Source organism: Podarcis raffonei, chromosome 16 (genome assembly GCF_027172205.1).
Source record: "Podarcis raffonei isolate rPodRaf1 chromosome 16, rPodRaf1.pri, whole genome shotgun sequence".
Taxonomy (NCBI): Eukaryota; Metazoa; Chordata; class Lepidosauria; order Squamata; family Lacertidae; genus Podarcis; species Podarcis raffonei.
In genome coordinates, this window is record NC_070617.1 from 9,432,858 (window position 1) to 9,448,978 (window position 16,121).

The window sequence follows — 16,121 nt, forward strand, 5'->3', positions numbered from 1 at the left end:
GCACATCTTCCTTCTGGCTGCTGGAATTTTCTCCCTTTCGGCAGAAAGTGTGTGGGTGTGTTTTTCCCCCCTTGAAAAAATAATTCCTGGGATTGCCTTCAAATCACAAGAGTCGGCAGTGCGTTTTATGTAAATAATGAATCCACCAACTACCACCCCGCACCCCACTTGCCTCCTCCTGTTTCGCGAGGCTTTCAGGCGGCTGCACAACTTATAGAATTTATGGTAAAATTTAGATACGGGATTAAAAAAAAGCTAAAAATGAAATCCATCTTTAAAATCACACACACGGGGCTATAAACAGAACACTCGGCAGCATTTAAATAGCACATGGGGATTGGAAAGGGGAAAATGAGTAGGAGACCGGTGGCTGTTTCTGGAGGGGATGCAGCAGAGGGTTTTGGGGGGGGTCACCACCACAAAGGCCCCGTAATCGATTGCCATCCACCTCCTGAGGGAGGGATGGGACAAAGAGAAGGATCTGATTTTTAGTGGTTGGCCTGGTTCCTACTTCAGTCTGGTTTTGTGCACCATCACAACACAAAAGGTGGTCCTGAACATGTTGTTTTCCCCATGCTTAGGACTGATCTCTTCACGCAGTGGCCCCAAGATACCAGCCTGTGATAACCCTGAAAGACAGGATGTTGTTGAGTTCCTGCTCCCATCGGCCGCAGCCATTGTGGCCTGTGGCCACGGGTGATGGCATTTGTAGTCCAGCAACATCCAGAGGTCCGCAGGTTCCTCACCCCTGTCCTTGACACATGTCCCAACCAATCAGAGAACACATGTTAAATGCACCTGCAGAGGTGTAAAGCAGGGATGATGGGAGTTGTAGTTCAACAATGCAGTGAAAAACAATGTTCTTAATGGGGTACACCCAGTGTTAGATGGCACCACAAACCCAGGTTATGGGTGCAAGAACGGAATGTCTAGACACGCTTTTTTTAATAACAAGAATAAAAAGCTGAAAATGAATGAACTTTCACATGGCCTAGTCCTTCCTCTGCCCACCCCCGCCACTAATGTTCTTAAGAGGGTCTTTTCTCCAGTCTTCAGAGAGTGACTGGAAGTGGGGAGGCAGAAAAAGATGGTCCTTTCCTTCCACTCTGCAGTTTTAATCGGAAATCTTAGGCACAGGACTGCGCCCAGAGCTCAGAAACAGATCACGCTAATGAAATTCCCTGTTGCAAAATGCGCCTAGAACAATGGGAGTTTCTAACGCTGTGTACACCGCCCTGAGATTTTTGGATAAAGGGCAGTATATAAATTGAATCAACAACAACAATGTCGTTCTCGGACTACAACTCCCATCAGCCTCAGCCGGCATGACCAATGGGCAAGGATAATGGGAGTTGTGGTCCACATTGACTGACTATATGTGGATATGTTGGCATCATTTTTACAGGTGGAGGAATAAAGAGAGTCCCCACCGCACCCTGGGCTGATGGGTGAATCTGTCCATTTCAGTTTAGCTTTGTTTTCTTAATTTTTCCAATCTTAAATGCAGTTCTCCACATTTCAACAGCAATTGGCAATTCATTTCTTTTGCGCAACTTTCTCCTGATAAACACATTTATGCATGCAGTTTTGGCTCATAACATTTTTGCAATCAGCTTTCTCTAATACAAGGAAACTTTATATCTTATTTTCACCAATGTGTGCATTTTCCTGGATGCCGTTCCCAGAGTGGCTGGGGAAACCCAGACGTGCAGGGTATAAATGTTGTTGTTGTTGTTGTTGTTGTTATATGCACATGTCTTTGCACATATTGAATCACAGAGTTGGAAGGGACCACAAGGGTCATCTAGCTCAACCCCCTACATTGCAGGAAACTTTCCCCCCAATATGTTTGGTGGGCCAAGAAAATTGCATTGCTCTCCATTTTTATTTTTCTTGCATTTTATATACCCCCTTCCCCCTACCCCAGCCTAAGGAACCCAAGGTGGCATAAATGGTTCTCTCCTCCCAACAGCAACCTTGACAGGTAGGCTACGCTAAGAGACAGTGACTGGCCCGAGGCCACAAACATGCCGATTATATAGATTAGAAGTTTGCTTTCTTTCTAAACGAAAGCGGCAACTCTCAGTTTACTGACTTCTGCCCCAAAATCTGGACTTCCAGCCCAAGCAGCTGTCACTCAGCATGCTTCCCTTTTGCGTGGGGATTCGAACTCTGCTCTCTCCCAGGTTCTATTCCAACACCTTGCTGGCTCTCATCCTCCGTCCCTTGCCGCCTCCAGCACCGCCCAGGAGTCTTAACATAAGTTGCATTTTGCAAATTAGAAATACATAAATAATTTGCAGAGCGCATCTGCACAGCATGTGTGTCTGTGGCCAATCGATGTTCGGCGCCCTCCGTTTGACACAAGCTTGGAAAAGGAGAACATGGGGAGGGTGCCTTGCGCGGGTTCGAGCGAGAGGATTGGAAGGGTCTGGGGGAGGCAGAGGGGTGGGGGGACGACACGGACGACCTCGTGGCTCAGGAAGGGGCACCAGAGTCTTCCCAGCCCGGCATCTGCAGGTCGCGTCCGTTCCAGGCGCATCGAGATGACTGTTGCTGTCCAGACCGATCTCGCGAGGTGTCAATCAACGCGGCCCTAGACGCCCGATGGCGTTAGGCTGACTCCTGTCATTTATACACGGGCAACCTGCAGAGCTGGGAGCGGGCCGAGGGGGGGACGGGGAGGGGGTTGGATGGTAGGTGCATGGTCTGGCTTGATTAAAAAATATATCCATTATAAAACGGATACAAAGCCATCCTGCAAAATGACCGCCCAGCACTGCTCATCCCCTGGCCTCAAGCAAAAATTGGAAGACTTTCGGTTCAGTTGGCGTCCAACTAAGGCTGCATTTGTAGCATCCTAGAGCTTTATGGAAGTGAGAGCTGGACCATAAAGAAGGCTGATCGCTGAAGAATGGATGCTTTTGAATTCTGGTGCTGGAGGAGACTCTTGAGAGTCCCATGGACTACAAGAAGATCAAACCTCTCCATTCTGAAGGAAATCAGCCCTGAGTGCTTACTGGAAGGACAGATCCTGAAGCTGAGGCTCCAATACTCTGGCCACCTCATGAGAAGAGAAGACTCCCTGGAAAAGACCCTGATGTTGGGAAAGATGGAGGGCACAAGGAGAAGGGGACGACAGAGGGCGAGATGGTTGGACAGTGTTCTCGAAGCTACCAGGATGAGTTTCACCAAACTGCGGGAGGCAGTGGAAGACAGGAGTGCCTGGCGTGCTCTGGTCCAGGGGGTCACAAAGAGTCGGACACGACTAAACGACAACAAGAGTTTTAAGAGTTGGAAAGGACCTCCCCCCTAGGTTCATCCAGTCCAACCCCCTGAAATGCAGAACTCGCAGCGGAAAGCATCCCTGATGCTACTCTGGTGTTCACACCACTCATTTAAAGCACAGAAGGCTTTCCATAAGGAATCGTGGGAAGCGTCGTTTGTTAAAGGCGCTGGAGCTCTGTGAGGGTGCAAACTACAGTTCCCATGATTCATGGGGGGGAGAGCTGTAACTGTTAAAAGTGTATAAATGATGCTTTGCGTTGTATGGTGTGGGTGTGAAAACAATGCACTGTTTTATTTTTATTCTAGCACTGTAACTGTTTCAAATGAGAAGCAAGGGTGACGTACTTCATTCCTGCATTGGAGGGGGTTGGACTAGATGACCCCTGGGTCCATTCCACCTCTACGGTTCTATGATTCTGTCTCCCAACCCTTCTCCCTTTTCGACTTTCTAACAATCCCCTGAGGTAGGACAGGCCAGATGAGAGAGAGAGAGAGAGAGCAGTTGCTTGGAGGGAAACCCACCTGAGTGGCAATTTGAACCCGGGTCTTTCCTCGCCCCCCCCCCTCCAGCAGGACAACACTGAATTCTTTTGCCTTTATCAGTCGTGCAAATGAGAGTGCATTTACATAACTCCTGCCATTGCATTATTTTTTATTCTGGTTTTGCCAGCTGTATGGGAGATGGAATCTCCACCCCACACACGCACACACACGCACGCACACACACAACCCCAGCCACCAGGACCCATCAGGCCTATGCTGTTTCATCAGATGACGTCCCCACACTCTTTAGTCCTGAGGGTCTGAAAGCAAAGGAGGGCTTCCTGACAGCCACATGCTGCTGGTAGGCGAAGACAGAGGGGAAAGCGTGTGGAGCAACAGATTTCAATTTTACCTTCAAAGGTTCCTTGTTGTTGTTGTTACCTCCCAAGTGTGCAGTCTAGGGTTTATTTTGGACTCACAGCTGTCCATGGAGGTCAATTCTGTGTCCAGGGCAGCTGTCTAACAGCTCCATCTGGTACGCAGGCTGAGACCCTACCTGCCTGTCTCGCCAGAGTGGTGCATGCTCTGGTTATCTCCCGCTTGGACTACTGCAATGCACTCTACATGGGGCTACCTGTGACCCGGGAGCTACAACTAATCCAGAATGTGGCAGCTAGACTGCTGGCTAGAAGTGGCCGCCGGGACCACATCACACCGATCCTGAGAGACCTACACTGGCTCCCAGTACGTTTCCGAGCACAATTCAAAGTGTTGGTGCTGACCTTTAAAGCCCTAAACCAGGCATAAGCAAACTCCGGCCCTCCAGATGTTTGGGAGTACAATTCCCATCATCCCTGACCACTGGTCCTGTTAGCTAGGGATGATGGGAATTGTAGTCCCAAACACCTGGAGGGCCGGAGTGTGCCTGCCCTAAACAGCCTCTGCCCAGTATACCTGAAGGAGCGTCTCCACCCCCATCATTCAAGGGACACAGAGAGAGGCCTGGGGGCCACATTCCAGCCTACTCTGAGTAGGACTACAGTGGTACCTCGGGTTACATACACTTCAGGTTACATATGCTTCAGGTTACAGACTCCGCTAACCCAGAAATATTACCTCGGGTTAAGAACTTTGCTTCAGGATGAGAACAGAAATCGTGCTCCGGCGGCGCGGCGGCAGCAGGAGGCCCCATTAGCTAAAGTGGTGCTTCAGGTTAAGAACAGTACAGTGGTGCCCCGCAAGACGAACGCCTCGCAAAACGAAAAACTCACAAGACGAAAGAGTTTTCCGTTTTGGAGGTGCTTCGCAAAACGAATTTCCCTATGGGCTTGCTTCGCAAGAAGAAAGCCCATAGGGAAATCTCCGCCGGCCTTCAGAAGAGGTCCTGGACCTCTTCTGAAGGCCGGCGGGGGGCAAAAGTCCTTGCTCCCCCCCCGCCTGCCTTCCCGGGATAGCGGAGAAGCGCAGCGCGTTTCTCCGCTATCCCGATGGCTTTTGAAGGCAGGCGGGGGGGAGCAAAGACTTTGGCCCACCGCCGGCCTTCAGAAGAGGTCCTGGACCTCTTCTGAAGGCCAGCGGGGGGCAAAAGTCTTTGCTCCCCCCGCCTGCCTTCCTGGGACAGCGGAGACTTCTCCGCTGTCCCGGGCGATCTGAAAATGCTGGCGGGCGGCAGCGAAGGCTGCACTGCCGCCCGCCAGCATTTTAAAAGCCCCTGGACAGCGGAGACTTCTCCGCTGTCCCGGGGCGATCTGAAAATGCTGGCGGGCGGCAGTGCAGCCTTCGCTGCCGCCCGCCAGCATTTTCAGATCGCCCCGGGACAGCGGAGAAGTCCTTGCCCGCCCCCCCAGCCTTCAGAAGAGGTCGGGGGACAGACTGTCCCCGGACCTGGTCTGAAGGCGGTTTCCCTAGGAACGCATTGATTGATTTTCAATGCATTCCTATGGGAAACCGTGCTTCGCAAGACGAAAAACTCGCAAGAAGAAAAAACTTGCGGAACGAATTAATTTCGTCTTGCGAGGCACCACTGTAATTAAGTACTTAACCCGAGGTACCACTGTATATAACATTAGAGCAGACTCGCTCGGAAAGTGCTCCTTCATAGGCAGAGCTTGGGTGGCCATGTGTCAAGGGTTCCTTAGCTGTGATTCCTGCAGCGCAGAGGGCTGGACTAGATGTGGCTGGGGGTCCCTTCCAACCTCAAACATGGTGAGGGATTTCAGAGTGCTGCACCCCCAGTACTGTATTCTCTGCTCCTGCAGGGACTTGGGGCAGACACGGTTCTGATTCTGGGGGTGCTGTTTGTATTGGGAGGGCCCAGCGGACGTGTTTCATTGAAATGAATGGCAAGCTCATCCCGAACTGGTGGAAAAGGTGCCAGGTTGCGTTCTGCGGCCTCTAGTGGTCGCCTCTTGGAACTTCATCCCAATCTTGGGCGTTGGGAGAACCCCAAACTCCTTGCTGTTGATGGGGGGGTCCTTTGGGCTGGGGGTGCAGTTGTCAAGTACTGGCATTTATACCCATTTCCTTGCTTTTACATTCAAAGGGATTGAGGCAGACTGTAGTCTCTGTGCAAATGTATTAACACTTTTAATACATTGATCAGTTTTTATATTAATTTAAACTTGGGCTGTGACTGTGCTTTGTTATCTATGACAGCAGGTACCTTTCAGGAGGGAGCCACAACCTGCATGTAGCAACCTTGTGTTTTCTCTCTCCTCTCCACCTCTCCCCGGCCCCCCAAAAAGTGCATACCACATCTGATGTTCTTCATCACCCCTAATCATTTTTACATGATTTTGTAAGGTGTGCTTATTTTAAATTGGGTTTATTTGCTGCTTTGTCGTTTGCTGTATCATAGAATTGCAGAGTTGGAAGAGACCACGAGGGTCATCTAGTCCAACCCCCTGCAAATGCAGGAATCTTTTGCCCAATGTGGGGTTTGAACCCTCAACCCTGAGATTAAGAGTCTCATACTGTAGCAACTGAGCTATCCATGGGCTGGGCTCCTTTGGGTGGAAGGAGGAGATAAATTGAATAATTAATTAGTCACTGTGTTGTTGGCATTTGAGAGGCAATGGAAAAGTGACATTATTAACTATTAATAATTCATAGATTATTATTGCCAATAATAATAATAACAACAACCATGGGTTGTATCCAACTACTCAGCACAGACCTGTCGAAATGAATGAATCTAAATTAGCCACATCTATTCAAGACAGCTCAGTAGGCTGCGCTATGAGACTCTTAATCTCAGGGCTTGGGGTTTGAGCCCCATGTCGGGGCGAAAGATTCCTGCATAGCAGGGAGTTGGACTAGACCTTCGTGGTCCTTCCAAACTCTACAATTCTATAATTATACAGTGGTACCTCGGGTTAAGTACTTAATTCGTTCCTGAGGTCCGTTCTTAACCTGAAACTGTTCTTAACCTGAAGCACCACTTTAGTTAATGGGGCCTCCTGCTGCTGCCGCACTGCTGGAGCACGATTTCTGTTCTCATCCTGAAGCTCTTAACCTGAAGCACTATTTCTGGGTTAGTGGAGTCTGTAACCTGAAGCGTATGTAACCCGAGGTACCACTGTAATATTGGCTGCGTTTTACTGATTTGGAGTATTTTGGATATCCCATTTTGGATTCCTATTATTTTAATAATAATATTTCCACCTGTGTGCAAGTTCTGAAAATGACACACGTGCGTGAATGCTCCTTCCACAAACTGGAGAGTTGCGGTTTGTTTGTTTGTTTGCTTGGGACCAATCCTGACTCTCCCCCCCCTTCTCCTTCCCAGCTTGCGCCGCGAAGGCTACACGGTCCAGGTGAACGTCAACGACTACCTGGACATCTACTGCCCGCACTACAACGCCTCTGTGCCCGAGGGGCGCATGGAGCAGTATATCCTCTACATGGTGAACCACGAGGGCTACCGGACGTGCAACATCAGCCAGGGCTTCAAGCGCTGGGAGTGCAACCGGCCCCACGCTCCCCACAGCCCCATCAAGTTCTCGGAGAAGTTCCAGCGCTACAGCGCCTTCTCGCTGGGCTACGAGTTCCACGCCGGACACGAGTATTACTACATCTGTGAGTCTTTGAGATGCAACCGTCCCGTAGTCCTTAAATGCAAGGGTTGGGGTGCAGGGATGGGGTTGAGTTCCATCCCTGACACCATCCATTGAGGGAGAAAAGGGTCTCTGTTAGCAAGTGATCAGAAGGACCTGTTTCTGAGGCTTGAAGGATTTGGGAGAGCTCCCAGCTAGTCAGAACCGAAGTAGTCTTCTTGCACTGGGGGCTGGCTGAGGTTTTGGATTGCAAGTCCCATCAGTGCCAGCTGAGGTCCAAAATATCAGCCTGGGGCCCAAGGTTCAGGAAGACTAGACAGGGATGAGATTGATGGTGCAGCGGGCTTATTCAGTAGAGGGAAACATCTTGTGAACTCGGGGAAGTCTTTGGCAAAGAGCACATAAACTCAATGGTAAAGGATTTGGGTTCAATTCCCTTCATCTTCTGAGCTAGAAGCACCAGTGGTCGACTCAGGATAAGGCAGCTTCCTGTGTCCCTGTTTAAGTGACCCTTTTATCCAGAACAATGAGGACTAGAATCTTACTTTAGTAGCAGAGCACCTGCTTTGCATGCAGAAGGTCCTGGGTCCAATCTCCCGCTCCTGATTTGAGTAGACAGTAGAGTCGACTGATTTGTGTTTATATCTCACCATTCCTCTGAGAAGCTTGAGGATGCACACAGTTTTCCAACCCTGCTTTCCCCCCTCCTCACGACAACCCAGCAAGGAGTGTTAGGGTTGAGACTGAGAGAGAGTGGCTGGTCACCCAGTGAGCTCAGTGGCTGAGTGGAGATTTAAACCAGGGTCTCCCCAGTCCTAATCCAACAATCTTAAATGCTTTGGCCGCATCTGTACCTTAAAATTAAAGCACTCCTAAGGACTCTTAGCACCTTGAATAAGGTTTGGTTCCCAGGAATCCTTGAAGGAAGCCATCACTATCTAAAGTGGCATCATAGTGCTATAAATGTCTGGGGCAGATGAGGCCTCTATCTCCCATTAAGGCTGCTGAAAGGTCAAGATAGTTAAAGACAGCTGATTCTGCTCCACCTGACCAATTTTTGAAAGGAAATTCTTCCTTTCAGATGCGTGCGCACACATTTCCTCTGCCCTCCACACCTCTTACTCCTCGTGTCACCTGGCAGGGCTAAGTGGTCGCATGTATTTCTAGGGTCCACCAGGGGGCAGCCCTGGCTAAACTTTGGCGCAGCTTTGCTCAGACCCAATCTACACCTTGAGAAGAATCACATGATATGGGACAGGGTGACTCCAGTGTGAGTGGGTGGAGGGAAGGATCTGTTAGCTGCCTAATGGGAGCTGGAGCCCAAGAACATTGTTGAGCTACAGTTCCCATCGTCCCTGACCATTAGCCACATTGGCTGGGGCTGATGGGCATTGGAGACCAGCCGCATCTGGAGGGCCAAAGGTTCTCCAACCCTGTTTTGCACCTCTCTTAAGTTCATTAAATATGTGATCCCTGATTGGTTGGGATGTGTGTCTGGTACAGAGATGGGAACGCTGTGGCCCTCCAGGTCCAGTCTTGGACTATAACTCCCATTATCCCTGATGATTGGTTGGGCTGGCTGCTGGGAGGCCAACAGCACCGGTTCGAGTGCTGGACTAGGACCTGGGAGACCAGGGTTCAAATCCCCACTCAGCTATGAAGCCTACTGGGTGATTTGGGGCCAGTCACTCCCCCCCTCTCTCGGGCTAACCTATCTCAGAGAGTGGAGATGGAAATGAGGATGAAATGGAAAAGGGCAAGAATCATTAGAATTGTAAAGCTGGAAGGGACCACAAGGATCCAACCAGCTGCAATGCAGGAATCGTTTGCCCACTGTGGGGCTCGATCCTGCAACCCTGAAATTGAGTCTTGTGCTCTACCAGCAGAGCTATCCAGCAGCAGAGTTTATGTGTGTACATACAAGAAAAAGAGGAGTGCAAATGGAATAATGAAATAGGTTGTTTCCCCCTCTCGTTTTACTCATCCTCTACAACACACTGGCTTTTGTAGCTGCAGCCAGTTGGCCAACTAGAAGACCCAAGTTTGCCAGTGGACTCTTTCCCTTCTCCTCCCACCCCCCCCTCAAAAAACCCCCCTGCCTATCCAGCCAGCAAATGTTGCCGAGCACGTCTATACTGTAATGAGTACAACCAGATCCGAGCGCGAGATTAAACCTTTTACTAGAGATTACGCTCCTCGCCTTCTTTAAAGGGAAGGAGAGACACGGAGGACCGTGTTGATCAATTTGCTAATGCTTCCTCCTTGCGTTGAAAGGCGGGGGAGTCCCTTGCCAAGGGGCCGGATCCCGAAGGTGGCCAAGGAGCTTGGGGGGGGGGGAGCCTTGAGGAACAGGCAAAGGTGGGGGTTGGTTAGTTCAGGCCGTGATCCTTCCGGGGTGCAAACAGATACGGATCAAGTAAACAAGGCTGGCTGCCCTGATTCTCATCTGCAGAATGTCAGCAGGTGGAAGGTGCGTTTCTGGGACCAGTGCCAGAAATCCGGGCTGTTGGGCAACAGCCAAGGCGCCCCCCCCTCAAGGGGTGGGGGCAGCATGGAGCTGCTGGCTGACACAGAGTCAAAACATTGCTCCATCTAAGTCCAGTTGTTGTCTTGCGGTGCCTCTCCAGCCCTACTGGGGATGCCATTGGAGATGCCACCTTCTGGATGCAAAGCAAGTGCTCTGTCGCTGAGCTGTGCCCTTCCCCTCGAAATAAAAGCGAGATGCTAGTCCTCAAGATTCTGGAGGAAGGGCTGGTTTAAATAGGAAGCTGCCTTATAAACCAAGCAGTCGGACTGTTGGCCCGTCCAGCTCGGTATTGTCTGCCCTGGACCGGGGCAGGGAGATTTCTGCCTGCGGGGTCAGTCTCCTGCTGCTGAAATCTAGCACCTTCAGTGCAAAAGGGCCCCCAGGTGCAATCATTGCCATTTGCATCTCAGAGGATCTCAGGTACTGGGGAGGAACTTAGCATATGGCTCAGGTAGACTGCCTTTGCCCAAGGAGGTTCCTTTTGACTTAGCTAATAGAACTCCCGCCCTATGAATTTGTTGGGTGTGTGGGTGCCTATTCTGCAAATATACCTCTTCCTTCCTTTCTTAAGAAAACAGGTAGGAAAAAATATCCCCCCCCCAACTGGCTGGCCACCGGGGGAATAGGATGCTGGACTGGATGGGCCACTGGGCCTGATCCAGCAGGGCTCTTCTGATGTCACAGCAGTTCAGAGCAGAACCTCCATGTCCTATGGCAGTCTACCACTGAACAGTAAATTGCAGGCTTTCCATGGGGACATCCAGCTGGCCAATGGGGGAACAGGATCCTAGACTGGATGGGCCTTTGGCCTGATCCAGCGGCCTCTTCTGACGTTGCTTTCTGTTCCTTTCCAGCGACTCCAACGCACAACCACCGCCGGGCCTGCCTCCGAATGAAGGTCTTTGTCTGCTGCGCCTCCCGTGAGTGCCTGGCTCCTTTTCTCTTTTGAACCCCCACCTGGCACCACCACCTCCCTGGGGCACACCCCTCACCCCCCCCCCGGTGTGCGCGAGACACATCCCTTGTCCCAAGCGCTCTGAGCACGTTCATCCCATGCAAACACACAGCTGCGTTGCATCCAGCCGAGTTCGACTCGGTGTAGATCTGTTAGGAAAAATGGTCACGCTCATTCAAGTTAATGGGTCTACTCTGAGAGGTGGATACAAGCCCCTCATTTTTCTTCTTCTGTGCTGCTCTAGATATCTGTGCCTGACCAAAGGGAGCAAGGATTATCTGGGGTGCAAAAGCCTGCAGAGGTCCTAAGCAGCCGACTTTTTCTCACTCTGTTTGTGTTTCCATGCTTTCTGCATTTGCACCACAGAACCTGGTGCTAAGCAAAGCATGCTGACAATCTCCATTATCATTGCACTGTTTTTATTTCCTAAAGCGAATTGTGAGCCCTCGTGGACAGGGCGCTGTGTAGATACTTCTTAGAAATTTTATCTCCTGCTTTTCCCCCCCTTCAAAAGCAAGCCGCTAGTCCTCATGATTGCGCTCTCTCTCTCTCTCTCTCTCTCTCTTACTAACGCGCCCCCGTGTGGTGAAATGGAGATGCAACAGAAGGAAAGGTCGCCGGCATGCCCGGATGAAAAGGGGATTTCGTAATGTTTACGTTTCTCTCATTCGGCGCATGGGGCGTGTTCGGAGAGAGCAGACAAACCCCGGTGGCAGTTGTTTCTCCTCACTTTCCAGTGACAAAACAGCCCCTCCTCGCCTATGAGACTGACCTCCAGCTGTTTAAACAAGTGCATAAATCCGTTGAATATTTCATAACATTTATCGTCGCCGTTAATTTATTAATCGCGTTCTACACAGCCTATGCCGTTTACCCAATACTTCTATGCAATGATATGGTTGCTGTATTACGTATTTACACACTGGCTTATCTATCAAAATACCCAAAGCGTTTCCGACACAGAGCAGCATGAATAATTTTTTTGGGGGGGGAGAGGCGCAGTGAGCACCAGAGGGCACTCAGCACCAGCCATGCCTCTGTGTTTCCATCCCATAATCTGGGGCCTTCCAGCTATTTTTGGACTGCAACTCCCATCAGTCCCAGTCAGCACAGAGATCTCTGAGCTAGGTGGACCAAGAATCAGAATAAGGCAGTGCCTCACATTCCTACAGCAGCTGTTTGGTCAAAACCATGAGGACTAGAACAATACTATTATATTTAAGAGGAGGTCAGCAGTAGAGCACCTGCTTTGCATGCAGAAGATCCAAGGCTCAGTCCTCAGCATCTCCAAGAAGGGCTGGGAATGCCCCGTCTGAAATGCTGCAGAGCTGCTGCCAGCCAGTGTAGACAGTATTGAGCCAGGTGGACCAATTGGTCTGACTCTCAATAGGGCCGCTGCCTATGTACTGATGGCGTCGATTTAAAAAGGCACTAAGGCTTAACAGCCCGCTAATGATAATCCAGGGGACGCGGGTGGCGCTGTGGGTAAAAGCCTCAGCGCCTAGGGCTTGCCGATCGAAAGGTCGGCGGTTCGAATCCCCGCGGCGGGGTGCGCTCCCGTCGTTCGGTCCCAGCGCCTGCCAACCTAGCAGTTCGAAAGCACCCCCGGGTGCAAGTAGATAAATAGGGACCGCTTACAAGCGGGAAGGTAAACGGCGTTTCCGTGTGCGGCTCTGGCTCGCCAGATGCAGCTTTGTCACGCTGGCCACGTGACCCGGAAGTGTCTCCAGACAGCGCTGGCCCCTGGCCTCTTGAGTGAGATGGGCGGACAACCCCAGAGTCTGTCAAGACTGGCCCGTACGGGCAGGGGTACCTTTACCTTTAATGATAATCCACACTAAGGCTTAGCAAAAAGAAAGGCAGTGACAGATTTGTGCTCTGAGTGCACCCCATAATACTCCACTCCCTACAAGGTGCTGCTCATCATTTCTGACACAACCACAGCCCTCCTGGTGCATGCTCCATTTTCTCCCCAAAAAAAACCTCAACTGACATTCCCCCCCCCCAACCACATACAAGGGGCACCCGGCTTGTTTGGGAGTTCCAGGGTGCCAGGGTTGGGGGGCAGCAAGCTTCATCGGGGTGGGGTGGGTGAAAACCACAACATAGGGGCGGTGGGGTTTGGGGCCTGGTTGCCGTCCTCTCTCCCCCCTGGGCATAACCCTCTTCCCCCCCACCCTCTCCTGCCCACAGCGTCGCATTCTGGGGAGAAAGCGGTTCCGACCCTCCCGCAGTTCACTATAGGGCCCGAGGTGAAGATCGAGGACTTGGGTGAGTGATGCCCACAGTGCTCTCTCTCTGCTGGGGCGGGGGGCGGCAGGGGGCACTGGTTTTTCTCCCGGAGACTCAGCAAAACACCAGCCCCTCCCTGTTGGCAGTGCCCCCCTCCACTTGCTGGAAAGAGGGCAAGAACTTCTCCAGAATTCTGTCTGTCCTGGACTGGGTAATAAAGCCCTCTAGTTTTGGCGTAGCTGCCGTCTCCTTCCCCAATACACCCAGAATCCTTTGCTGCCCGCCACCTTGAAGGTGCTTTAAGCAGGAGGCACTCGACGCAGGAAGAGGGTCCCTGACCCTTGAGCTATGAGGTAGCAGCTGTCTTCCTCCCTGATACCCAGAATCCTTTGCTGCCCACCATCCTGAAGGCGCTTTGAGCAGGAGACACTTGCTGCAGGAAGAGGGTCCCTGACCCTTGAGCTGTGGGGTAGCAGCCGTCTTCCTCCCTGATACCCAAAATCCTTTGCTGCCCGCCATCTTGAAGGCGCTTTGAGCAGGAGGCACTTGCCAGGGGAGGGGAGAGGGTGCCCAACTCCTTGCTAGAGTCCAATCTTCCCCTTTTCTCTCTCTTTCTCTCTCTCTTTCTCCCCCCTTGCAGATAATTTTAACCCCGAGATGCCTAAACTGGAGAAAAGCATCAGCGGGACGAGTCCGAAGCGGGAACACTTACCCTTGGCGGTGGCTGCTGCCCTCTTCCTCATGACCCTGCTGGCCTCCTAGCCGCCCGCGAGTCGCCGCAGGAGAGGGGCCCCGACTCAAGCTCACCGACCCAGCCTGTGCCAGCGGCCCTCCCCGGTTTGTTTCTGAGGACAAGAAAAAGAGAGAAAACACCAGACCTTTTTTAAATCTATATATCAAAAGAAATACAATTCCAAAGGGAGGCAGCTTGAGGTGATGCAGAGGAGGAAAGGCCCCAAGATGGAGGACGACTGACCTTTCTGGCTGTGCTGCTCCTTCTTCCTCCTCCTGCTCCTCCCCACCAGCTGGGGGGGGGTCCTCCGCTTCCGATTTTTCTCCCCACCCACCCCCTTCTGCCGCTCACTGGGGCTGCTCATGTGTGTGAGGGGAATGGTGGGTATTTCAGAGCAGGCCCTCCCTCTCCCGCGGACTTTCGGAGGGGCGGCCGGGGTTTTGTTCTGGTGTCCCGGAGAAGAAAAAAACCAGAATATGGCATTTCCCTCCTCCTGCCGGGCTCCCAGTCTCTTTTGAGGACCGCAGCAATAGGCAACCTGCCCGCCTTTTCCAATGCCCCCACTGCAAAAAAAGAAAAAGGCACCTGGAGAGACAGAACCACCTTCAGGAACTTTTAAAAAATGGCTCAGGTCAGGACACGGGGAGTGTTTTGCACGGCCTGAGAAAACTTTTGCAAAGGAGAGTTATGCGCCCTGCGTAGGGGTATGGGCACCGTGCCCCAGGAACGCCCACCCCAGAGATAGGTGGTGGCGGCAGCAAAATACACTGTCTTCCTGGTGACTCTCAAGCTGGAGGGTGCGTGTAGGGTGGGGTGGGTGTGATCTCCTAGCCCTCAACCCGAGGGGGGGTTTACCTGTACATATCTCTTTATGTGTCCTGTACAGAGAGAGAGGCTCTATTATCCGTGTCTATAGATTATATAAAAAAACTGATCATGTAGTGGGGTGGGCACGGGGCGGGCACCGGCCCGCCTGTCTAAGCCAGAGTCTTTTGGGGTTTTGTTTTTTAGGTTTTTTTGGGTGGGGTGGGGGCGCGATTCTTCCCTTTGTCTTCTGTGAAGACCGAACCTATGCAAAATGCACGGACACTTTTTTTTCATTCCCGGGGGCAAAAAAACAACCAACCAACTACACGGACAAAAAAACAAGCAAAGGAACTTTGGGGGTGGCGAGGTGGGGGTAGGGTTCTCCTTTTCTTTTCTTTTTTTTGGTGCCCCCTTCCTCCCCCACCCCACAAGAGCTTTGGCTGGTGATTTTCATATACTTGCTCTTAGTCTATTAAAAAAAATGAAATAAAAGGTGGAGAAAAAAAGGTACATATAAAGATAGTTGTCTTTTCCCTGCGCCGTCACCTTGCGGTGGTTTCTCAAGGGCTGTTACTCCTGCTCCTACTCAGAGGAGACCCATTGAACAGAAAAGCCCAGCTGCATCAGGCCAGTGGTCCCTCTAGATCCAGCATCTTGTTCTCCCAACCAGACGATTGTGGGGAACCTGCAAGCAGAATTCAAACGCAAGAGCGCTCTCCCCTCCTGTGGCTTCCAGCAACGAGTATTCAGAACCATCGCTGCCTGTGACAAAGAAGGCAGAACATAACTCTGTCCTCCATGAATTTGTCTGATCCTGTAAGAACAGCCTGGCTAGTCCAAAATCATGTTTTCACAGCGCCCAGCAAGGTGCCTCCAGGAAACCTGAAAGCAGGACCTGAGCACCACAGTGGCTCTCTTCTCTTTTGATTGTCAGCAAGCGAGAGAGATGATTGGTAGCAGAGGTTGTTGTTGTTTAGTCGCTTAGTCGTGTCCGACGCTTTGTGACCCCCTGGACCAGAGCACGCCAGGCACTCCTGTCTT

At 51.5% G+C, this 16,121-nt stretch overlaps 1 protein-coding gene across 2 annotated transcripts in view; it reads left to right on the top strand.

Moving 5' to 3' along the window:
- EFNA3 (ephrin A3) overlaps positions 1-15,586 on the top strand; it is a 60,649-nt gene extending 45,063 nt beyond the window's left edge. The window contains exons 2-5 of one of the 2 annotated variants that reach the window (XM_053368429.1): positions 7,559-7,848; positions 11,208-11,273; positions 13,502-13,579; positions 14,181-15,586. In XM_053368429.1, coding sequence (XP_053224404.1) covers positions 7,559-7,848; positions 11,208-11,273; positions 13,502-13,579; positions 14,181-14,302 — 556 coding nt within the window. In that variant the 3' untranslated portion in view covers positions 14,303-15,586. The remainder of the gene's footprint in view (positions 1-7,558; positions 7,849-11,207; positions 11,274-13,501; positions 13,580-14,180) is intronic. The other variant, XM_053368430.1, reaches the window with a different exon arrangement.
- Positions 15,587-16,121: the final 535 nt, after the last annotated feature.